Source organism: Saccopteryx leptura, chromosome 9, assembly GCF_036850995.1.
Source record: "Saccopteryx leptura isolate mSacLep1 chromosome 9, mSacLep1_pri_phased_curated, whole genome shotgun sequence".
NCBI lineage: Eukaryota > Metazoa > Chordata > Mammalia > Chiroptera > Emballonuridae > Saccopteryx > Saccopteryx leptura.
In genome coordinates, this window is record NC_089511.1 from 64,108,307 (window position 1) to 64,133,051 (window position 24,745).

The 24,745-nt window shown below is 38.0% G+C and overlaps 1 protein-coding gene across 1 annotated transcript in view; it reads left to right on the forward strand.

Moving 5' to 3' along the window:
- REEP3 (receptor accessory protein 3) overlaps positions 1 to 24,745 on the forward strand; it is a 117,263-nt gene that overhangs the window by 73,670 nt on the left and 18,848 nt on the right. The window contains exons 3-5 of the mRNA XM_066348779.1: positions 7,630 to 7,706; positions 12,173 to 12,293; positions 12,464 to 12,577. Of these exons, the coding sequence (XP_066204876.1) occupies positions 7,630 to 7,706; positions 12,173 to 12,293; positions 12,464 to 12,577 (312 nt within the window). The remainder of the gene's footprint in view (positions 1 to 7,629; positions 7,707 to 12,172; positions 12,294 to 12,463; positions 12,578 to 24,745) is intronic.

Here is a 24,745-nt window from a genome sequence, read left to right on the forward strand (position 1 = left end):
AAAAGGTTGGGACCACTGATTTAACATATATGATTGTTGATATTGCTATTATACTATCACACTGGGCCCTGGCCGGTGGCTTAGTGGATAGAGCCCAGTGTATGGACCTCCCAGGTTTGATTCCTGGTCAGGGCACACAGGAGAAGCAACCATCCGCTTCTCTCCCCTGCCCTTCTCTCCCTCTTCCCGGCCTGCAGCCTGTGGCTCAGTTGGTTCAAGGATTACCCTGGGCACTAAGGATAGCTCTGTTGGAATGCATCAGCCTCAGGCACTAAAAATAGCTAGTACTGGAGCATCGACCACAAATGGGTTGCTACCCTGGATCCCAGTCAGGCTGCATGTGGGAGCCTCACTATTTCCCCTCCTCTCACCTAAAGAAAATTACACTGGTCATAATATGGAAAGAATAAGTTATGTACACTTGAAACCTGTAGTGTAATAAATACAAATTTTTAAGAAAGAAAATTTTAGCAAAGAAAAAAAAAGGAAGTTATATAAAGATACAATTTAAGAAAAATAATTTTTAATGAATATGCCACTACTACTGTTATCCTTGACTCTTACAATCTATAACAACATACCTCCCACCAGAACACAGATTCCCCTATATATTTGGGGCCTATGTATTGCTTTCAATTTCTTTTCTTTCCCTCATTTTTAATTTAGAAATTAAATTTAGTGGGGCAACATTGATCAATAAGAGTGCATTGGTTTTAGGTAAACATCTCCATGGCATTTGAACTGTTGATTGAATTGTGTGCCCATCACCCAAAGTGAACTCATTTTCCGTGATGGAAATGTTGAAGATTGTATTACAGTTATGGTTTACTTTTGTTTGCTTATTTGTTTGAGGGTCTAAATCAGTTTTGTAAAAATTGTCTAAGAACTTATTTTGTTGAAAAATGGTAAGAGATCATGAAATTGAGGCCAACTGGGTAGGTGATGCAAATTATTAAATGGACTGTGGTCTTTTGAGAGTAAAATAGCCTATGGGTATATTCATTTTATAGTATTCTCTCAGGCTTAAAATATCCTCTAATTCCTTTGAGAGAGTAAAGCTAAGAACACCATCACGTAACTGTCTGGGTTTCTGAAATGCAAAGGCTTTATGAAAGCACTATGAATTTTTGAGTAATAATAAAACAAGTGCTGGCTTGTTAAGTAAGATAATCTCATCTATGCAGTATATAAACTAGAATATAATTTTAGAAACTATGGTTTTATATCACAGATGACTCCATAATCATCAAAAGAACTTGCCTGATTATGAATGTATTTTTTTAGAAAATAAGTCAATTTTGATATTTAAATGATTTTAAGATTCCATTTAAGAATCTTCATAGTAAATTAAATTTATAATAAAGCATTCATCATATTTTTCTAGTTTCAAAAAATATAGTAGCAATGTCACCCCATTAAAATTAATTTTAAAAAATATATAGTAGCTAAGTATTTTAAGATTAAAATATACAACCATTGTATTATAACTACTTTCAAAAGCAGTTTATTGTCAAATAATTAGAAAATATGGAAATTACAGTCTTGCTTGTACTTTAGTCTAGTTCATTAATTCTTTTTTTTCCCAGTAATTCTAATAAATATTTCTGAGCATCTGTTTTGTGCCAGATACCATAACAGGCATTAGTTACATTCTGGAGGATGAAAACAAAGTGAACAGAATAGACTATCAGACAACTTTTTCGTGTAGTCTTTACACTGACTTTTATGTTCTTCAGTCTTTGGATATCTTGGTTTCCTACTCAGAATATATTTATTTTAAACTTTAAATGTACCATATTTTTCGCTCCATAAGATGCACTTTTTTCCCCAAAATGTGGAGGGGAAAATGCCCGTGAATCTTACGGAGTAAACGTTAGTTTTTTTTAGCTGCTGCAGGGCGCTGCACCAGTAAACATATGTAGAATGAATGCCAGCGGGAGCATAATCATACCCACCACAGCATCGTAGAGAACCCCAGCATCTGCTGAGTGATCTCCTGGTTCCAGTTTCCACAGTTGCATGCAGCGCAGGAGGGAAGGAGAGCGACGTTGTGTGGACACATTCATCTGGCATCATCAAGGGCAGATGTGGGAGGCACGCTGCAGCTGTTGGAGCTCTGTGTGAAGTGCTGACGTCAGTTACTGCCCTATTAGTGCTTAACCAATTTAGAACACATATTAATGAAACCACACACACACACACAAAAGTTAAAGTAGTGAAGACTCATCTAGCTGTAATTCCTGGGGGTCTTAACCAGCCAGTTGCAACCTCTCGATGTTTCCATCAACAAACTGTTTAAAGTCTTAATGCAACAAGAGTGGAATAAATGGACAGCTGCTGGTAATCATGATCTGACACCAACTGGACGAATGAAGAGACCCACTATCACTCAAGTTTGTGAATGGGTGAAAACATCATGGCAGTCAGTGAAGAATGAAACCGTGGTACAGTCATTCAAAAAATGTGGCATTAACAATGCCTTAGATGACACTGAAGATGGTATCGTATATGAAAATAGTGAAGAAAGTGATACCAGTGGTTGTGAGCAACTGAGCTTCTTAAATTCTGACACTGGCGATGATGAGTTCCTGGGGTTCCCTGACAACTAGAAGCGTATTTGAACATTAAAGTCTCTTCTCATTTGTTAATAACTGTGCTAATGGTTGTTAATAGTGCTGTTGAGTTTACATTGTTGAAATATTATTGTGGTATATTTTATTAAATATTTTAACACACCATTTGGTTCAGAATAATCTTATCAAAATACAGTTGATCACCATGTTCACTTTCTTTGTCCTTAGAAGAAATAAAACCATTGAAACTGGAACCAGGAGTGTCTCAGAGTGTGGGATAGGTTGTATTGCTGAAGGAATATTAGGATATGCGATCATATGCAATTTTTTCTTGCTGATGCCCTTTGTATGGGTCAGACAGAAATAACAGTCACTGCTGTGGTCCTTAGGTTCACGCCAAACCATGGGAATACCAAAAGGCATTCGTTTGTGTTTTCCTTTTGTCCAGTCATGAAGCATTTCCTCAAAATTATGACACACAATATGAGGAGCCCAATCCTTGTCTTGATTGCCAAGGGGAACTTGAAAATAGGCAATATATGCATGTGTCACAAATGATGAAATATTGTGCCTTTGACGTTGAAGTGTGTAACAGCCACATATATAACAGAAGGTGTCAGGACTATTCTTACATTTACACCTACTCGAAGAAGCCATGATTCAATCTTAAAACAAAATAAGAGGGTGTTTTTATCAGATAATAATTTTTTACATTTAAAAACAACTACAATTATGTAAAAGTGATGTTTGTAAAACACTAATTGCCTTGTGGTTATGTTCAATCCAAGAGTCATTGCCCTTTAACTTCAATTTAAAAACCACTGCATGCCATTAACTATAACAAAAAGAAATTAAAATTGCCTAAAAACTAGAGCATGCACCAAAAAATGGATTTCAGATTTGGAATCAGCGATGCAGAAATATATAAAAATAGCTCTAAAACCTCATGCAACGGAAAATGAAAAAAAAATTTGTTCCCCAGTGTAATTTGAACCCCTGGTAAAACATGCCATCCTTGAAGATGTAAAATGCTCTCTTTTTGCCTGATACTACCTTTTATCCCCCTCCTTTTTTTCTCTTTAAACCAGATCTCTTAAAATACTAGTTTATATTGGTCCATAATGTCTTCACCTCCTATCTGCTGTCTAATCTTTTCCACTCCCAACAAAATAGAGTATACTGAGCTAGGCACAGGCCCATATTCAGTCAACAATTCATAGACACCAGGCACAGAGGATTCAGCACTGCACAAAATAAAAGTCTTTGCCCTCTTAGAGTTTACATTCTAGTAGGGAAAGGTGAAAGAGGGAGTAAATATTTGTTAGATGTGTCTATGATATGTGCTAAAGAGAAAAATATGTCAGGATAAGGGAGTTAGGAAGATACTGGTATTTTAAGGAGAGTAGTCAGGAAAGGCATTTCTGATAATTATTTGAGCAGAAACCTGAAGCAAATGAGAAAACTATTCACATGGGGAAGAGCATTTCAGGCACAGACAGCATGTACTAAGGCCCTGAGGCAGGAGCGTATCCACACATACAAAGGACAGTGGAAGGACCAGTGTGGCTGGAGCAGCACAGGGAAGGAAGAGGAGTGCCAGGTGAAACCAGAGAGGCAGACTGTGCCAGAGCCGTAGGGCCTTCTAAGGTTCTGATGGGGCCTTCAAAGGAGTTTGAACAGAGGAATGACATAATGTGGCCTGTGTTTTAAGGAGACTACTGACTGCTCTAGGCATAATAGACCCAAAGAAGCAGAGTAATCAGCAATGGGAATCATCCTGACAGGAGATTATAGGCATCTGGGCTGGGGAGGTATCTGTGGAAGGGATGAGAAATGACTCCATTCTAGGTATATTTCAAAGAGCTGACAGGGTGAGTAGTGCTGAGACCTTCTATCCTTCCAGTGGAGTTTCCCCTCCACAATTCCACATCTCTTTTCCTTCCTTATGGCCCAGGAGGCTGATCCATTCGATCTACATCATCTCTGGTTTCCCTTTGGGTTCAGCCCATGAGAGGCTCCTGCAGAAACCATGAAGGCAGGATGAGCATGAGGTCAAGAGTGAGCCACTATCATTTATTGATTTTCCTCAACCTTGCCCACAACTTTATAAATAGCCCCTTTAGTAAGCTGTCCTTCAATTCTTGTGATCTTGACTCATACTGGAGGTAGAGCATCTAATGTGAAAATAACAACTTTTTTTTTACTCAGTCAATTACTCCTTTTTTCTTCCCTGTAAGATGTTAAATCCTTGCAAGTTCCTGGGATCAAAGAGCCCCCCCCCTTTTTTTTAAGTGAGAGGAGAGATAGAGACAGACTTTCTCCTGCATGCACCCCAACTGGGATCCACCTGGCAATCCCCATCTAGGGCCGATGCTCAAGTCAACTGAGCTATCCTCAGCTCCCGGGGCCAACTCAGACCAATCAAGCCACTGGCTATGAGAGAGGGAGAGGGAGGGGAAGAGAAGCAGATGATTGCTTCTCATGTGTGCCTTGACCAGGAATGGAACCCGGGATATCCGCATGCCAGGCTAACACTCTATTCACTGAACCAACTGGCCAGGGCTCCAAGAGACTTTTGAAAAAAAGTTGGGTACAGCCTGGCCTGTGGTGGTGCAGTGGATAAAGCATCAACCTGGAACACTGAGGTCGCAGGTTCGTAACCCCAGGCTTGCCTGGCCAAGGCATATATAGGAGTTGATCCTTCCTGCTCCTTCCCCCTCTTCTGTCTCCCCTCTCTGTCTTTTCTCTCTCCTCTCTAAAATGAATAAATAAAATAAAATAAAATAAAATAAAAAAGTTTGGATACAACTTTCTTATTATTCATTGTCCTTGTGAAGATTAGTAAACAGTTTGAAGATTAGTGAACAGTTTGTTGGTTTTACCAATTGTTTTTGAAGTGGAAAGAATCACTATTTGTTCACAGTTTTTCAAGTACATAGAATTTTACCAATAAAGATGATGCCAGTAATCTTTTTTCTAGTAACTTAAAAGATGGGTTGTGATTTATTCAAGTTAACTGTTAAGTGACTTTTATTTGCATGACATTTTAATAGTGTTTATTTCCATTATATTTAGTTGCATACATTTGTATCAGTATGATTGTTTTTCTACCAATATTTCTGTTTTAGTACTGCATTTTGTTATTGATGTTTTCTATTAGTCTAAAGAATATTTAATTTTCACATATGTTTAATTGTATTTATAATTTGGTGTCTTTTGCTCTCCCTCCCTCCCTCCTTCCCTCCCTCCCTTCCTCTCCCCCTCTTTCCCTTGACTTCTTTCTGTATTTCCTTTGGGCAGAACCTTAAACAGGGTGCTGAGCAGCCTTAAGATACAGTTTTAAAGAAAACTTTGCTGAGTAATCATTAGGTATAAAATCCCAACCAAATACATTAATGAGAAAAAGAAGTAATAGCTTTTTAAGGTTAACCTTCTTTGTGGTTGCTCCCATGAATAAAACACACCCAGGAATTTATTTATTACCAGATTCAAGTAAATTTGAGGTCCATATTTCTATAAGGAGAACAACAATTTTATAAGGTTAAGAGAGCATATTGTCAAAGAAGTTACTCATTAAAGATAAATTAAAACCATGGAGTTTTACTTATGTAAAATTGTAGCCAACCCTCCAGGGAAATTCCCAGGAATACTGCATTGATTGGATGGTTTGGTTGATGTCTTAGAACTAAAAAGGCACATCCTTCTTTTCTCTTTTTTAATTTTTTTTGAAATGATTAAATATTCTCACAACCTAGCCAAATATGTGTTTTGCTTTTTTGGAGATAAACATTATATACTTTAAAACATTTATTTTGTGGGTTTTAAAATTAACTTGATAATTTTACTTGAAAATGGAATAAGCCATTGCTCTACTGAAGCCAGGGCGTTTCTGAAATGTGTGGGATGTATAGCAGCTCTAACCCACCTGAGAACTAGTCTGTCAGGGCGTATCACCAGTTACTGCCTGTCAGTCCCTTACACCGTTACTCAAGTCTATTAATAGGCAAATTATGACTCTCCTTAGAATATTATTTTTTGTTATTTTCTATTTGGAAGGTCACAATCATAATGATGGTTGTGAAATCGTGAAATAATGAAAAATTACAAGCATTGACTTAAATAATTCTATTTTTCCAAAAGTTTCCTAAACTTTCTGTGAGAGAGACAATTTAATTTAAGCCTACACTTTTCCTGGGAAAGATGATGATAATGTCCTCTGATATCTCTGTGCTGAGTACAAGAGAGGAAGAGAGAACTGAACAGAATTGACCCAGAGACCATCATCTTTTGGCTGTTTACTCATGGGTGGAAGGGGAGAGCGCTCTCCGGAGGCCCTTTTAAAAAGACACTACTTCTCGAGGGCTCTACCGTTACAACCTAATCACCTCCCAATAGACATTTGGAATTAGGGTTTTAATATATGAATTTTGGTGGGACACATTCAGTCCTATTGCAACCACCATTGCGATAATGGAATAGATGAAAGAAAAGAATGTGTGAGAAGCAACAGGCTTATATGTAGGGGAAGAAGGAGACACTAACCTTAAACTCAAAGTGAGTGACTAATATTAACAAATCCAGGATGGTTCTTTGGTTTCTGAAAAGTTTCTATATATGGAGAAAATAAGAATGCAAAATTTTAAAAACTAATACAGATTAAATGTGGTCAGGCCATATTATACTATATTATTTATATAACAATTAAATAGCTAATAGTCTTTCAAAAGAAGGTTATAGATAAGAATAAGATCTTTTAAAGCACTTTCCTTTACTTAAGAAAACTCTATTCTGTTTTTCCAATTCTTTATTTCAGTGTCCCTATATTACATTTTATGAGGCCTAGAGATTTGTTATTCTTTGATTCATGTATCTCAGGACTGTTGATGTACTGATCTGAAGAACTTAGACATGAAACCTGTTAAAAATTAAACCATCATCTTCTGCGTTGGATCTAACATACTCTATATTTAGAAATAAATGTATATGAGTTGTACATAATTATCCAGTTACAATGAATTTTATTCTGTGACTTTATAAGTATTTTTATTATTTCCAGGTTCGATGGATGATGTACTGGATTGTTTTTGCTCTCTATACTGTGATTGAAACAGTAGCAGATCAAACAGTTGCTTGGTAAGTTCTAGTATTGAGAAAGGACCAGACTAGATAGTCTCGTTATCAGATGTCCTGAGTGCTTATCCTGCTTTTGCTGTTAACTAAGTAAATTTTACTGTTACCTAATTAGCCAATGTCTCATTTTTTTTATCTTGTTTCCCCCTAAGAACATTACTTTGCTTATAGTCCTTCTCAAATAAAGGCAGCTCAGCACATATTTAAAGCGGACGGTTTTCCAAGTTTTGACGTGTGTGTGCTCATGAGAAACATGGCCACCATCAACAGAATGGGTATACTTGTCACCCCACACCTTTCCCACTGGCCCTTTGCGACCATCTGTCCACACCGCCTGCTCACTGCCTCACTGGGCAGCCACCGCCTTCTGTTCCTGCCCTTCAGATTGCATTTCATGGCTCTCTGTAAAAATGGAATCGTGCCATCATCCCTTCCTTCTCCTCTGGCCTGTTTCACTTAGTAAAGTTATTTGGAGGTCCTTCCGCGTCACTGTGTGTGTGAATAGATAGTTCGCTTCTCTTTGCTGCTTTGTAGTGGTCCAGAGCGTGGATACCGCAGCTTGGTCATGAATTCAACTTCTTGGTGGGACACATGAGTGGTTCACAGTCTGGGCTATTATTATAAATAAAGCTGCTGTGAACATTCACACGTAGGGTGTGGTGTGAACCCGTTCCCGTTCTTTGTGGGTGAAGAGCTAGCAGTTAGAATGTCTGGATGATGTCGTTGCTACACACTTGATATTTTTTATGGAACGGTGAAACTTTTTTTTCAATGTGGTTACACCATTTTGCTTCTGAGTTTCATCCACCTGCTCCATGTTCCTGCCATGTGTTGGTAAGCTGCCTTCTTGATTACCTTCACCCAGATTGGGTATGAAGTGGTATCTAGGAGATTTCAACTTGCATTTCCCTAATGATTACGGAGGCTAAGAATCTTTTCATGTGCTTATGTGTATATATGCAAATAAATACTTCTATGGTGAAGTACCCACAATTGCTTTACTGAGTTGTTTCTTGGTTTTCTTGCTTTTTTTTTTAAGTGAGAGGAGGAGACATAGTGAAACAGACTCCCACATTCACCTCACCTGGGATCCATCTGGCAACCCTTGTCTGGGCCAGATGCTCGATCAACCGAGTTGTCTTAAGTGCCTAAGGCCAATGCTCAGGCCAGCCGAGTCACTGGCTGCAGGAGAAGAAGAGGGAAAGAGCCAGGAAGGGGAAAGGAAGCAGTGGTTGCTTCTGTGTGCCCTGACTGGGAATCGAACCCAGGAAGTCCATACACCAGGCTGACACTCTATCCACTCAACTACCTTCCAGGGCCAGGATTGAGTCTTCTGACCTATGGGCTCTATCTTTCCACTTAGGTCTTATTTAATTTTTCTGAGCAATATTTTATAGTTTTCAGAATACGAGCCTCTCTCATTTTTTGCCATATGGATTATATTTTGGTACAGTATTATATTAAATGGTCTTTTCCCCATGTACCCCTCCTTGCCCATCTCCCCACATCTCACAGTCACTTGGAATAGAGAAATTGGTTGTCATTATTTTTTGACACCCCTGGCATCTGGTTTTAGTTTTCCTTCCCCATCCTTGAAACTCTCATCTACATTCAAACTGGGTGACATCCAAGGGGACACCCATAGACCACCAGCTCCTTGATGCTCTATTCTAAACCTCTGAGACAAAATTAAAGCATGTTTATATCCTTGAGGATTTAACATTTTTCTGAGGAGCAAATACTTAATGTAACAACTTGAATCTCCATGTACTGTACCTCAGTAGTGCATTTTCATCTAAACCTTGCCATCATGTTGAAAAGTCCTCCTTTCAAAATCTATAAACTCACTACCTTGCCAGTATCTTCAACTGTCCTTGCTGCACAAACCTTCAGCCTAAATACCCCAATTGCTCGTCTTTACTTCTTTCCCAGGCTACTAAAGGAGCTGAAGAAGGTCAGTTGCCCATATAGATATTAATTTGAACCTTACTATTCCTTATACTTGCTTTTTTGGTCAGTTGCTACTCTCATTCCCTCTTGTATCTGTTTTAGGCATTTGCTGTTCTGTCCTTAAACTGTCTTTCTCGCTTTGCTATTTCCATATTCTCACAGCACATTAGGTCACATTGGATTGCTAGAGAAAAAACAAGTCATCAAACTTTTTTTTTTTTAAGTAGGAGGAGGGGAGATAGTGAGACAGAGTCCCACATACGTCCCAGCTGGGATCCACCCAGCAACCCCCATCTGGAGCCAATGCTCAAATCAACCCAGCTATTTTTAGCATCTGAGGCTGATTCATTCAGACACACTGAGCTAATCCTCAGCGCCAAGCACAATGCTCCAACCAATAGAGCCACTGGCTTTGGGAGGGGAAGAGGGAAGAGAAGGGGGTGAGAGAATGGGAGAGAAGCAGATGGTCTCTTCTCTTGTGTGCCCTGACCAGGAATCGAACCCAGGATGTCCATATGCCGAGCTGATGCTCTGTCCATTGAGCCAACCCTCCAGGGCCAAAGTCATCAAACTTAAATGTTCTTAACATTCTGACCTTATTTATGAACTTCTCTATACTGTAGCTTCATCCCTCTTTCTCTTCCTTTTTCTGTCCCAAAGCTCATTCATTTACCTATTAATTTTTGTTATAGGTGTTTGGGAGAGGGTTTTTTGTTTGTTTTTAAATGACAGAACACAGATTCCAGATCATGTTAGGTCTCTTAAATGTCAAAGTTCTCTTTTTAAAGACTTCTCTCTTTTTTTATTGCACATACAGCATACATTATTTAAAACTGGACAGCGTGGGGAATGATGACCACAAACAGTGAAAATTCAGAGATTCCTCTGTTACTGCACCGTCATAAAGACTTTTTGTGGACTACGTAATCATCAGTCAATGTTTCTGACTGCTTGATACCATCTGCCTCTTCAGAAATGTCTAGAGTTTTTAGTTATCGTGTACTATAATGCTTCTTTGACCACATGAAGTTGATCCCTTGCTGTGGCAAGAAACAACTTTAGAAGCATAATAAGTTAGAAAACAAACATTTATTTCTTGCTCAAACTACATCAGGGCAAATCGTTGCTGTTGCTTTGCTGGGCTTGACTATTTTAAGTGTCCTTTCTTTTTGGGATCAAGGCTGAAGAAGCACTTGTCTGGCAGAAAATAAATGTTTAAAGCAAGAGGTTGGGGGTGTAGGCTTGAGGTCATGGTCATTTAACGCTTCTCCTTGCATGTGACATGTCACATACTTTGTTTGCAAAAGCAGGTCACATGGTTAAACCCACAGTCATTGCTTGGGGAACTGTACTCAGCCTATAGCAGGGGTCAGGAATCTATGGCTCTTTTGATGGCTGTATCTGGCTCGCAGACAACTCTTTAATAAAAAAAAAATAACATTAAAAATATAAAACAGCCTGACCTATGGTGGCGCAGTGGATAAAGCATCGACCTGGAAATGCTGAGGTCACCAGTTCAAAACCCTGGGCTTGCCTGGTCAAGGCACATATGGGAGTTGATGCTTCCAGCTCCTCCCCCCCTTCTCTCTCTCTGTCTCTCCTCTCTCTCTCTCTCTGTCTCTCTTTCTCTCTCTCTCTCTGTCTCTCCCTCTCCTCTCTAAAATGAATAAATAAAAAATTAAAAAGATTAAAATAAAAATATAAAACATTCTCATGTATTACAGTCCATTCATTTCCTATTGCTCATGTTCATGGTTGTGGGTGGCTGGAGCCAATCACAGCTGTCCTCCGGGACAACACCAAATTTTTATTGGATAATGCATAACGTACACAGGTCATTGTATGGCTCTCACGGAATTATATTTTAAAATATGTGGCGTTCATGGCTCTCTAAGCCAGAAAGGTTCCCGACCTCTGGCCTATAGGGAAGGCCCTGCAAAGTCCTATGACAAAGGGCATGGGTTAAATCTAACCCTAATTTTCAGTCTACCACAATGGTAATTCCATTTTTTTGCAAGTGAACTGTTTAGGCCTACAAAGTGCTGGAATACTGGCCAAATGAGATGGGAAGGGAAGTCCTTTAGGAGTTCTAGAATGAGATATATGTATGGGGTGACATCGTGTACTTGGAGCATATAAATGTGAGTCCTGATTATTGGAGGTGCGTCAGGTGCTGCCATGGCAGGCGGGCCCTGCAGACACTGGGTGTACTGAACTGCCCTGGTTAAATGCTGTCAGTGCCCTCTCTGAACTGCATTCAGCTGACAGCTTCTCTGCTCTTGCTTAAACTGAAGAATCTTGCCTAGAAGGTGTGAATCTCTGAGGGGATCAGGTGCTTTCGTAAACTGATCTATATTTAACGAAATTAATTTGTCAATTCAAATATAGTTGTTTATTGATCTCTGACTTTTACATGTGAAAACATAGTGACCAAACTTTTTAAAATGTTTTTTTGGTATTTGCTCACTGTCTGTAGTTTATTTTGACAGGCATTTTTTTTTCAAATTTTTTCTTGTTAGGTTCCCCCTGTACTATGAACTTAAGATTGCTTTTGTCATATGGCTGCTCTCTCCCTATACTAAAGGAGCAAGTTTAATATATAGAAAATTCCTTCACCCACTTCTTTCTTCAAAGGAAAGGGTAAGATATATAAATTATTTCCACAAACCACTGTTACAAATGTATATCATCACATGCTTTATGCTATAAAATTTGTGACATGATTATATTGTGGGGGAAGTCCTATTTTGGGGCTTCTGAACACTACACTTATATAAAATTAATATCTATGTGTTTGGGTTTTTTTCCAGGAGATTGATGATTATATTGTACAAGCAAAGGAACGAGGCTATGAGACAATGGTAAACTTTGGGCGACAAGGTTTAAACTTAGCAGCTACTGCTGCTGTTACTGCAGCAGTAAAGGTAATTCTTTATTTACATTTTTTACCCAATGGCCCATTACATTGATGGATAAAGTAGGGAGGCTTTTAATTTCAGATCATTATAAAATGTTCACAAGATTTTATTTTTTGTTTATTTTTGTAATACTGGGAAGAACAAATAATTTTAGAAGCATTTCTACACATTTTCTATAACTAAATATTTTGAAACTCTTAATTGACCACAAAATGAGAACTACTTAATAAATAAAACATACTGGAAATGTCGTTTTGTGAAACCTTTCCTACTTTATAACCTTGAAATAATCTGAGTAAATCGCTTTAGTAAAGATGACCATTCTTTCTTTCTCTGTCTTTGTTGTTCTCTCTCTCGGTGGCAATATCTTGGTAGGATTTCTGGCTTACTTCTCCACCCCTACTTCAACCAATTTGAGGTAACTGATTATTCAAAATAAGGCATGAAAAAATTCTGTTCTTGAAATGTGAGATTTTACTTAGCCAATACTAACATCATGTGTTGTGTTCTGCAAGCCAAGTTATCAAGTGAATGCCTTCTGTGAAAACTTGCATTGTGGCTTTTGGATTTCTTTGCATGTAGTAATTAGTGTGGTTTATTTTAAATGTGATAGCATAATTGACTTAGGTGTGTAGTATATGGAAAGAAAACAGCTTTCAGACCCTAAAAGTGCTGAGTGTGATTCTCTAAATAATCATCTGCAATTTATTTAACTTCTTTCTTAGTTGCTTCATGTGTAAAATGGGGATAATATACCTATCTGTGAAAGCACATATAAAAGCACAGTGCTTCCCAAAATATGGTAGGAGCCCAATAAACATTAATAGCATATGACTAGCTCAATTCAATGGAAAATTTGAGTTTGTTGCTATTAAGTTGAGACCAATGAGTATTCTGGCTTTTAATTTAGGCTTTTTCAACTCAGTTATCTCAATCTAAAACAGAAATGCTATGGAAATTAATATTCTAGTTAAGTGGTGATTTTATATAATAGCAGTGGTGAAGGGATGTAAAATGTCAAATGGAACTTCTAAAATGAGCCTCCTCTTTTCAGAGTGATCTTTGGCTCAAGTATCACAATTAATATGCTCAAGAAGATAAAATATTGATATTGTATACTAAAAGTGTTACACTGAAGATTAAGTAGAAACATTAACTATACAGCCCTATACATGTAAGACAAGCCTGTTATTAATGATTATTAATTATTAGCACTTTAGTATAGTTTGCCTATTATTGACTTTTTGAAGGCTTTTTGTTAGTATAGATATAAACAAATACTAAAATAGCAATATTTTCAGCTTGTTTAAGGAATATTTTCCACTTTAGAATAAATCCATTTGCTTTGTATTTCTTGCTTAATGAAAATGTTTTTCTGATTTCCGTATGTACTAAAAAATATCACCCAGGAGATCCAACATTGAACAACTAGGAACGCTACTCAGAGACCGTACATCCAGTTATTGGAGAAATAATACAATAATATTGCTTGGAACTGAAGGACTTGAATCTCCATATTGAAAGGGCCCAGAAAATACCCAGCACAATGAATGAAAAAAAGGCTGACTCTAAGCAGATTAAGCAAGGTTATTGGAATATTCCAAAACACCAGAGATAAGGAATTCTTAAGGATTCCAAGTAAAAAAGTATGCCACATTCAAATTTCAAATGACCTACAATCAGAAAGGCATTAATTTCTTGTGCATGCACATGTGATAGAGAGAGAGATAGGGTACGGAGGAGAGGAAGGGAAAGAGATGAGAAGGTCAGCTTGTAGTTCCGTCACTTAGTTGTTCATTGATTGCTTCTCACATGTGCCTTGACTGGGGCTCAAGCCAAGCCAGTGTCCCCTTGCTCAAGCCAGCAACCCCACGCTCAAACTGGTGACCTCAGGGTTTTGAACCTGGGACCTCAACGTCTCAGGTTGATGCTCTGTCCACTGTGCCACCACTGGTCAGGCAGAAAGGCATTAATTTCTAACTAGTAACAAAAGAAGCTTGAAGGAAGACTAATATACCATACATGATACCATAACAATTTTCACCCTCAAATTCTTCAACAGTCACGTGTCAGCTTAAAATACCTCTTTTATTTTTTTTAATTTTAGGCATGCATAGTCACAAAATTTACCTCTTCTGCATCCTATGTCAGGGGTAGATATGCTTTGCCTAAATTAGGGAATAATCCATTATACAGGAAACCTATGGGGCCTGGGAAGTAGGGTATCCAACACAGAAGGGAGGTGATGAGAATTCCCAGAGTGAGCACTGCAGAGCAAGTCCAGGGGACAGCCAGCCAAAATTGCGTAAGATGGGAAAACATTGCCAGGACAGCTGTCCCTGGGAAAAGTTCGGATATGAGAGTATATGATAGGTTCAATCCTGTGCAAGGATGATACTTACTTAAATCATTCAGCATGTGCTAATGAGAAGACACACTGTAGATGACAGATACTATAATGCAGCTGCACCTCAGCCCTGAGCACCACGAACTATGTACCAGAGGCAGTGTAAAGAAGGAAAGCATTGGACCACTGAGCAAGTGAATAAGAAGAAAGGAATAGCCTGACCAGTGGTGGTACAGTGGATAGTGCATCGACCTGGAAACTGAGTTCCCAGGTTCAAAACCCCAAGATAAGCCTGTGCTTGACTGGCTCACCAGCTTGTGCACGGGGTCGCTGACTTGAGCGTAGGGTCATCAGCATAATCTCATGGTCACTGTCTTGAGCCCAAAGGTGGCTGGCTTGAGCAAGGGGTCACTAGCTCAGCTGGAGTCCCCTAGTCAAGGCACATATGAGAAGCAATCAATAAACAACTGAAGTGCCACAACTAAAGTGCTACTATAATGTTGATGCTTCTCATCTCTCTTCCTGTCTCTCTCTCTCTCTCTCAAAGAAAGAAAAAAAAAGGATAATTGTAACTCTGGCAAAAGTCACAATATACTGTTATAAGAAAGGAAATATAATAATGAAGCATGACTCATTTCAGCAGTGAAGAGCATTTACATCATAGTCATGACATACTGTCAACTGACTGTGATTCTGTTCTTGGAACAATGAAGAAAAAAGAAAAGGAGGTAGAAGAATAGTTATGTAAATCCTCATCTGCCATAAGGGAGAGTAGAGGGTGTTAACTAGTTGCCTGCAAGGTATGGATGGGGGGTATGGAGAGGAGAAGGGGACTAAGGGCTTGTTGCTTTCTTTTGTTATAAAATCTCGTGTTATTTGCCTGACCTGTGGTGGTGCAGTGGATGAAGCCTCTACCTGGAATGCTAAGGTCACCATTTGGAAACTCTGGGCTTGCCCAGTCAAGGCACATATGAGAATCAACTACTACAAGTTGATGCTTCTCTCTGCCCCCCCCCCTTGTTTTCTCTCCTCTCTCTAATATCAATGAATAAAATCTTTAGAAATCTAGGGCTATTTGACTTTATGAAGTCCATATACTTATATACATGCCAAATAAGATGCTTTCTGAATTTTTTCATATTTAAAAGCATCTGTCAAAAAAAAAAGAATAAAAGCATCTGTCAACCTGATTCTGTGGTGAAAAACTAAAAATTAAACTTCAACTTCAAAAATTGTTTAGAAAATATAGACATTTTAGAACATTGTTTTGGGAAACACAGAAGCATTCAAATCTCATTTGTTTCTCGTGTTTGTGACTATTTTGTGGGGTGTTTATTTTATTTTCGTTTAGGTTTACTACTTCTAGACTCTGTGTGTAGGGAATCGGGAATCCCCGCTCTACTGCCTTATTCTTACCTCCTCCTTGTTTTTAGTTTATACTTTTCTGCCCTCAGTATTTAGTACCCTTCATATTTATTCATCACTTATTTACATATATTTAACACCTACTATATAGCAGGTGCTGGGGATGCAGCAGTGAAGGAGATGGATACAGCCCCTGCTTCCAGGCCGCGTCTGTATTCACTACCTGAAAACTTTCTCATGTCCTTGGTTGCTAAGACCCTCCCCTTGCCCATAATTATCAAAGTAAGCATTATCTCACAGGAATACCGTTCTGTAGAAAGGCTATAAAAGCAATCCTATACCTATATTTCTCTGTCGTGTGTGTGTGTGTGTGTGTGTGGTTCATTGTTTGTTTTTATTTATATATTGAAAACAAAACTGCCTCCTCCCTTCAAAGGCAGGAAACAGAAAGTATAAAAATCATCTAAGTTACTCTACTGCAAAACACTTACCCCATAATCTGAATTCCTTAGGAGCTTTCCTTCTTGTTTGTGATGTCGTAATCCTTTTGTAATCAGGATCACTGTACATGAAGTAACCTTTGCCATTCTCAGCATGAGCACAGGAAGGTTGACTTCAAGCATCCTGGATTTTATTCATTAGAAATAGTCATTAAATATGCTCAATATAATGTAATGGTAACACTATTTGCCTCCAGTTGTACTGTGCCTATTTTAAAATAGGTGAAATTAATTTCATCTCTGGAGATGTCAAATCAATTTTAGTATATGTGCTGCCAAAGTGAGCACGGGAGATGTCAAATCAGAGATGGATAGTGTGATGGAAGAATCATTGAACCAGACACTTCATACCAAGGAATAAATTGAAACTGAAATTGGAAATAGGTCAAGTTTGAGGAGTAACTGCAGAAAAGCCAGTAGTGAGATTTGAGAATTATTTAAAATTTTTATAATATATAGTTTGTTAAAAATATCTTCCAGGCTAAAAATATTTGGACTCTTGGTCTTGGTGTGACCTTTAAATATTGGTAATGACTCTGACTAGATTTACCAGGTTGAACCTCCTGAGCATGTTAAAGAAGAAAATAGGAATCTAATCAGAACATTTATTACACTGTAAAGCAATTTTCTGAAAATGTTTCTCAGTTCTGTGACCTCATTACCAGGCATCTGTTCACAAGGTCATTGTGCAAGTATATTTTGGCTGAGCAAAGCATAAACATATGAAGGACCTTCAAGGATTTTGCTGAGGATATTCAGCATTCCATAGCTTTTCACATGAGAAATGCAGGTGGCTTTTGTACAGATGAACAACACTACTGCTGGATGAAGGACAAGTTAATAGGACTGTTAGTCTCTAATTGACGTTAAGTGTTTGTGATTAGGTCAGAGATTCTGACATCTTTCTGTCTTAGTGGCTTTCTGTTTGTGAAAAATTTGAGGATATTTAGCTAATTATTTGCAATTAAAAAAAACACAAACAGTTGTTTAGACAATGGGGGGAAAAAGGTCATACTATTTCCCTATCAGCTAGGAAGCAGAATGTTATCATCAACATGGAATTCTATAGCAATCAAACTATCTGCATTTTTTTTAAGTGAGAGTAGGGGAAATACAGAGACAGACTCCCACATGCGCCCAACGGAGATCCAACCGGCAATCCTTGTCTTGAGCCAATGCTCTGCCCATCTGGGGCCACTGGCAACTGAGCTGTTTTTGGGTCCTGAGGCTGAGGCTGAGGCTTGGAGGCTCGATAGCCATCCTCAGCACTTGGGCCAATGTGCTTAAACCAAACTGAGCCATGGCTGCAGGAGGAGAACAGAGGGAGAGAGGGGAGGGGGAGAGGTGGAGAAGTAGATGCTCACTTCTCTTGTGTGCCCTGACCAGGAATCGAACCAGGACATCCACACATAGGGTCAGTGCTCTACCACTGACCCTACTGGCCAGGGCTCTATCTGCCTTTTTTAGTCCATGAATTAGCCATGGGATTTTGGACAAGTCATCTGCACTGATCTGATTATTAATTTTCTTACCTGTAAAACAAGGAATGAAACTTGACTTCTAAAAACACTTATATCTCTCTATGAGCAGTTCTCAATAGGGTTAATTTCTGCCTTCTGAAGGACATTTGGCGATGTCTAGAGACATAATGGGTTGTCACAACTGAGGGAGGTGTTGCTACTACTACCATTGAGGGGGTAGAGGCCAGGGCTGCTGCTTCATATCTTACAATGCACAGGGCAGTTTCCCTACAACAAAAATTTATCCAGCACAGAATAACAGGGCTGAGGCTGAGAAAGTATGATGCTCTAAAAGTATGATGAGTCCAAAAAGCTAAAAGGATATATTAAAATATGTATAGGTAGTTTTGGTGGTAGATTATGAATAATTTTTCTTCTGTATATTTTTCTCTAAGTAATCTTTGATAAATGTGTATTGTTTCATCTTAAAACCACTAAAATATATTACTCACTTAATACAAATGCCATCAATTCTATTCTAGACTTGATCGGATTAATTGTTGAAAGTTCATAGGGAAAAGAGATTTCCCTAAAAACTGTGTCCTGGCCTTATCTGCAATTATAATGTAATATGTCAAGTGTCAACAGAAATAACCCTTAATGGCTATTTATTATTGAACAGTATAGTAGGAGTTCTGTAAAAGATTGTTTATGTGCTTGTAAGCTTATAAAGCAGGCGTCCCCAAACTACAGCCCGCGGGCCGCATGCGGGCCCCCGCCGCACTTTCTGAAGGGGCACCTCTTTCATTGGTGGTCAGTGAGAGGAGCACTGAATGTGGTGGCCCTCCAACAGTCAGAGGGACAGTGAACTGGCCCCCTGTGTAAAAAGTTTGGGGACCCCTGTATATAAAGCATTACTTATTATGATTTTAAATTCTTAATTAAAACATAAAGATAATAGCTTGAAGGTTTTATACAAAGATGCTAAAGGCATAGTAAATTGCCCTTATTTAACACAAAATATAATCATTTTATTGTGATATTTAATCAGGAGAATGAACTTATTTCAACAAAGGAAGAATTATTTGGGTTTAAAAATCTTAGAATTAGTCATACATAAGAGTGCAGTGGTTACCAGGGGTGGGAGGTTTGGTTGGGGGAAGGGTATAAAGAGGGACAAATATAAGATGACGGAGGATGATTTGTCTTTGGGTGATGGGTATACAACGTAATTGACTGTCCAGATGATGTGGAGATGTTTATCCAAAATCTGTGTACTCTTGTTGATCAGTGTCACCCTGTTAAATTTAATTTTCTAAATAAAAAATAAAAAGAATTAGTCATACATGCAGGGTCTGTTTTTACAAATGCCAACAGTGTAACTGGATACTTGAGTAGACGTTCAGATGTCCTCCTGCCGTTGGAGGTAAATGAGCGCTGTGTGAGGACAGCTGAGAAAGCTTGTTCTTAGCTGAAGAATTCTTCCCAGAGCTTCACTGTGACAGATCCGGACCTAGCCCTTCAGCCAGCCAGCCCCTATGGTGTTCTCAGTTTCTTATAGGGATGTTCTGGGCCCATCCAAATTCAAACCCTGACAACAGTGAGCCACTGAGGGGTTTAAGAACAGTTCTGCTAATGATGATCAGTCTTAATGTAAAATAGTCTACAGAATACTTCTTAATTACTTTGACTTTTACATTTTCTGTTACTTTCTCTTTGACTTTTAGGATCAATTCTAACATACACAGTATACATACAGTTCTGCAGAAAATAGGATATAAAATTCTGGGATATAGAATACCCTTATGGATGGTAACTCTCTTTATCAACTAAGGCTGCTGTTCCACACATTTTCCTCCTCACCTAGAACCTTTCTTCGTTTTTCTTGTACTTTTGGCTTAATTTATATAAACCAAATAGAAAATAAACACCAAAGCATTATTACTTTGAACAAAACCTCAATACCTTCTAATATTGTTGTTGACAAATGACAATAATGTCCTGTCTGTGTCCTCAAAATAGAGAAGGTTTTTCTTTTAATTAACAGAGTGTAAGGGATTAGATATAGGAAAAATTAGTGGGAAATGAATCATAAATTTTTATTATGCATTTCTTTACAATTAAAACTTCACTATATAATGCGTGACTGATTTTGCAATATTAAAGAAATTGTTGCCCTGGACAGATAGTTCAATTGGTTAGGGCATCATTTAGAAGCACAGTGGTTGCCAGTTCAATCCCTATTCAGGGCACACACAGGAATAGCTCAATGATCTGTCTGTCTCTCTCTCTCTCTCTCTGTACCTCCCCCTCCCTCCCTTCTTCTCTCACTGAAATCAGTAAGTAAGCCTGACCAGTGGTGGCACAGTGGATAGCACATAGACCTGGGATGCTGAGAACCCAGGTTCGAAACCCTGAAGTCACCAGCTTGAGTGCAGGCTCATCTGGCTTGAGCACTGGCTTACCAGCTTGAGCACGGAGTCACTGGCTTGAGCATGAGGTCATAGACATGACCCATGGTGGCTAACTTGAGCCCAAAAGTCGCTAACTTGAAGCCCAAGGTCACTGGCTTCAACAAGCAGTCACTGGCTCATCTGGAGCCTCCCACTCAAGACACGTATGAAAAGCAATCAATGAACAACTAAAAGTGTCACAACTATGAATTGATGCTTCTCATCTCTCTCCCTTGTCTCCCTTTCTCTCTTTCTAAAAATAAACAAATTGTTGAAAAAAAGAAAAAATCACCCATTCCATATGACTAAACATTAGACATTATTCATTTTGGCATATTTTCTGTCTACTCCTAACCATACTATATACTCGTAATCATATTATACATATGATTTGGAATTCTGAGGTAGAAGGGAAGTATTTTCACCTATTTTATTTCAAACATAATTTTTTTTATTTTAATTTCTTGTGTTTACATAGATTCTAGTGTCCCCCCCCAAAATACATCCTCTCCTTCCCCTTGTTCCCCACTATATCCCCCTTGTCCCCCTCCCCTTCCTTCCCTCCAGGATTTGCTTTTCTGCTCTCATCCCATCCTGTCATCCCCTTTCCTTCTGTCCACTTTCACTCTGGATCCTCTGATCCCACCTCTGTCTCTATTCTGTTCCTCAGTTCATATTGTTCATCGGATTCCTCAAATGAGTAAGGTCATATGATATTTTTCATTCTCTACCTGGCTTATTTCACTTAACATAATACATAGTTTCCAGGTCCATCTATGTTGTCGCAAAAGGTAATATTTCCTTCTTTTTCATGGCTCCATAGTATTCCATTGTGTATATGTATCACAGCTTTTTAATCCACTCATCCACTGATGGACACTTGGGCTGTTTCCAGATCTTGGTTATTGTAAACAATGCTGCCATAAATATGGAGGTACATTTCTCCTTTTGAATCATTGATGTGGTGTTCTTGGTATATATTCCTAAAAGTGGGATGGCTGGGTCAAAAGGCAGTACAATTTTTAATTTTTTTAGGTATCTCCGTACTGTTTTCCACAATGGCTGTACCAGTCTGCATTCCCACCAGCAGTGCAGGAGGGTTCCCTTTTCTCCTCATCCTGACCAGCACTTATTCTGTGTTGTTTTGTTGATGAGCGTCATTCTGACTGGTGTGAGGTGATACCTCATTGTGGTTTTAATCTGCATTTCTCTAATGATTAGTGATGTTGAGCATTTTTTCATATGCCTATTGGCCATCTGTATGTCCTCTTTGAAGAAGTGTCGATTCATTTCTTTTGCCCATTTTTTTATTGGATTGTTTATCTCCCTGGTGTTGAGTTTACAAATTCTTTATAAATTTTGGTCATTAACCCTTTATCAGACATATTGTCGAATATGTTCTCCCATTGTGTAGTTTGTCTTTTTATTCTGTTCATATTGTCTTCAGCTGTTCAAAAGCTTTTTAGTTTGATACAGACCCATTTGTTTATCCTGTCCTTTATTTCCCTTGCCCGTGGAGATAAATCAGCAAATATATTGCTGCGAGTGATGTCGGAGAGCTTACTGCCTATGTTTTCCTCTAGGATGCTTATGGTTTAACGACTTACATTTAAGTCTTTTATCCATTTTGAGTTTATTTTTGTGAATGGTGTAAGTTGGTGGTCTCGTTTTATTTTTTTGCAGGTAGCTGTCCAATTTTCCTAACACCATTTGTTAAGTAGCCTATCTTTACTCCATTGTATACTCTTACCTCCTTTGTCAAATATCAATTGTTCACTTCTGGGTTCTCTGTTTTGTTCCATTGACCTATATTCCTGTTCTTATGCCAGTACCAGGCTGTTTAGAGTACAATGGCCTTGTAGTATAACTTGACATCAGGAAGTGTGATACCACCCACTTTATTCTTCTTTTTCAAGATTGCTGAGGCTTTTCCTGTTCTTTTCTGGTTCCATATGAATTTTTGAAATATTTGTTATATCTTTGAAGAATGTCATTGGTATTTTAATAGGAATTGCATTGAATTTATAAATTGCCTGGGTAATATGGACATTTTAATGATGTTTATTCTTCCTATCCATGTACACAGTACACACTTCTACTTCTTTGTATCTTCCTTGATTTCTTTTATCAATGTTTTATAATTTTCCGAGTACAAATCTTTTAACCTCCTTGGTTAAATTTACTCCTAGGTACTTTATTATTTTTGTTGCAACAGTGAAGGGGATTGTTTTTTTAATTTCTCTTTCAGACAAATCATTGCTGGTGTATAAAAATGCCTCTGATTTCTGAGTATTAATTTTATATGCTGACACCTTGCTGAGTTCATTTATCAGGTCCAGTAGTGTTTTGACTGCAACTTTAGGATTTTCTAGGTACAGTAGTATCATATCATCAGCAAATAATGATAGTTTTACTTCTTTTCCAATTTAGATGCCTTTTATTTCTTCTTCTTATCTGATTGCTGTGGCTAGGACTTCCAGAACTGTGTTGAATAGAAGTGCTAACAGGGGGCACCTCTGCCTTGTTCCTGATCTTAAGGGGATTGCTTTCAACTTTTGTCCATTGAGTATGATGTTGGCTGTGGGTTTGTCATAGATGGCCTTTATCGTGTTGAGGTATATTCCCTATGTTCCCACTTTGCTGAGAGTTTTGATCATAAATGGGAGCTGGATTTTATCAAATGCTTTTTCTGTATCTATTGATATTATCATGTGATTTTTCTTCTTCCTTTTGTTTATGTGATGAACCACATTGATTGATTTGCAAATATTGTACCAGCATTGCCTCCCCAGAATAAATCCCACTTCATCATGATGTATGATTTTTTAATGTATTGCTGGATCTGGTTTGCTAATATTTTGTTGAGAATTATAGCATTTAATTTCATCAGGGATATTGACCTATACTTTTCTTTCTTTGTGTTGTTTTTGCCTGTTTTTGGAGTCAGAATTATGCTCACCTTATAAAAAGAGCTTGGAAGCTCTTGAATTTTTTGAAATAGCTTGAGAAGGATAGGAGTTAGTTCTTCATTGAATGTTTGGTAGAATTCTCCTGTGAAGCCATCTGGCCCAGAGCTTTTGTTTGTTGAGAGTTTGTTGATAACTGTTTTGATCTCCTTTGTTGTGATCAGTCTGTTTAGATTTTCTGATTCTTCCAGATTGGTTTTTGAAAAATTATATTTTTCAAGGAATTTGTCCATTTTCCTAGGTTGTCTAATTTTCTGGCATACAGTTTTTCATAGTATTTTCTTACAATCCTTTGTATTTCTGCTGTGTTTGTTGTTACTTCTCCACACTCATTTCTAATATTATTTATTTGAGTCTTCTCTCTTTTTTTCTTGGTGAGTCTGGCTATGAGTTCATCGATCTTGTTTACCTTTTCAAAGAATCAACTCTTGGTTTCATTGATTCTCTGTATTGTTTTTTTAGCCTCTATGTCATTTATTTCCACTCTGATCTTTATTATTTCCTTTCTTCTACTACCTTTGCACTTTACTTGCTGTTCTTTTTCTAGTTCTTTTAGTTGCAGGGTAAGTTGTTTATTTGAGCTTTTCCTAGCTTCTTAAGGAATGCCTGTAATGCTATGAACTTCCCTCTCAAGACTGCTTTTGCTATATACCACAGATTTTGAGTTGATATAAGCTCATTTTCATTTGTTTCAAGGAAATTTTTTATTTCTTCCTTGACCTTATTGTTGACCCATTCATTATTTAATAACATGTTTAGTTTCCAAGTGGTGATTTTCATTTTTTCTATTGTGGTTGATTTCTAGTTTCATGCTATTGTGTTTAGATAAGATATGATTTCAATCTTCTTAAATTTGTTGAGACTCATTTTATGCCTCAGTATATGGTCTATCCTAGAGAATGTACAATGAGCACTTGAAAAGAATGTGTATTCTGCTTCTTTAGGGTGAAAGATTCTGAAGATATCTATTAAATCTAGTTGATCTAGTGTGTCCTTTAATTCTGCAATTTCTTTGTTAATTTTCTTTAAGGATCTATCCAGTGATGTTAGTGGGGTATTGCTGTTTATCTCGCCCTTTAGTCC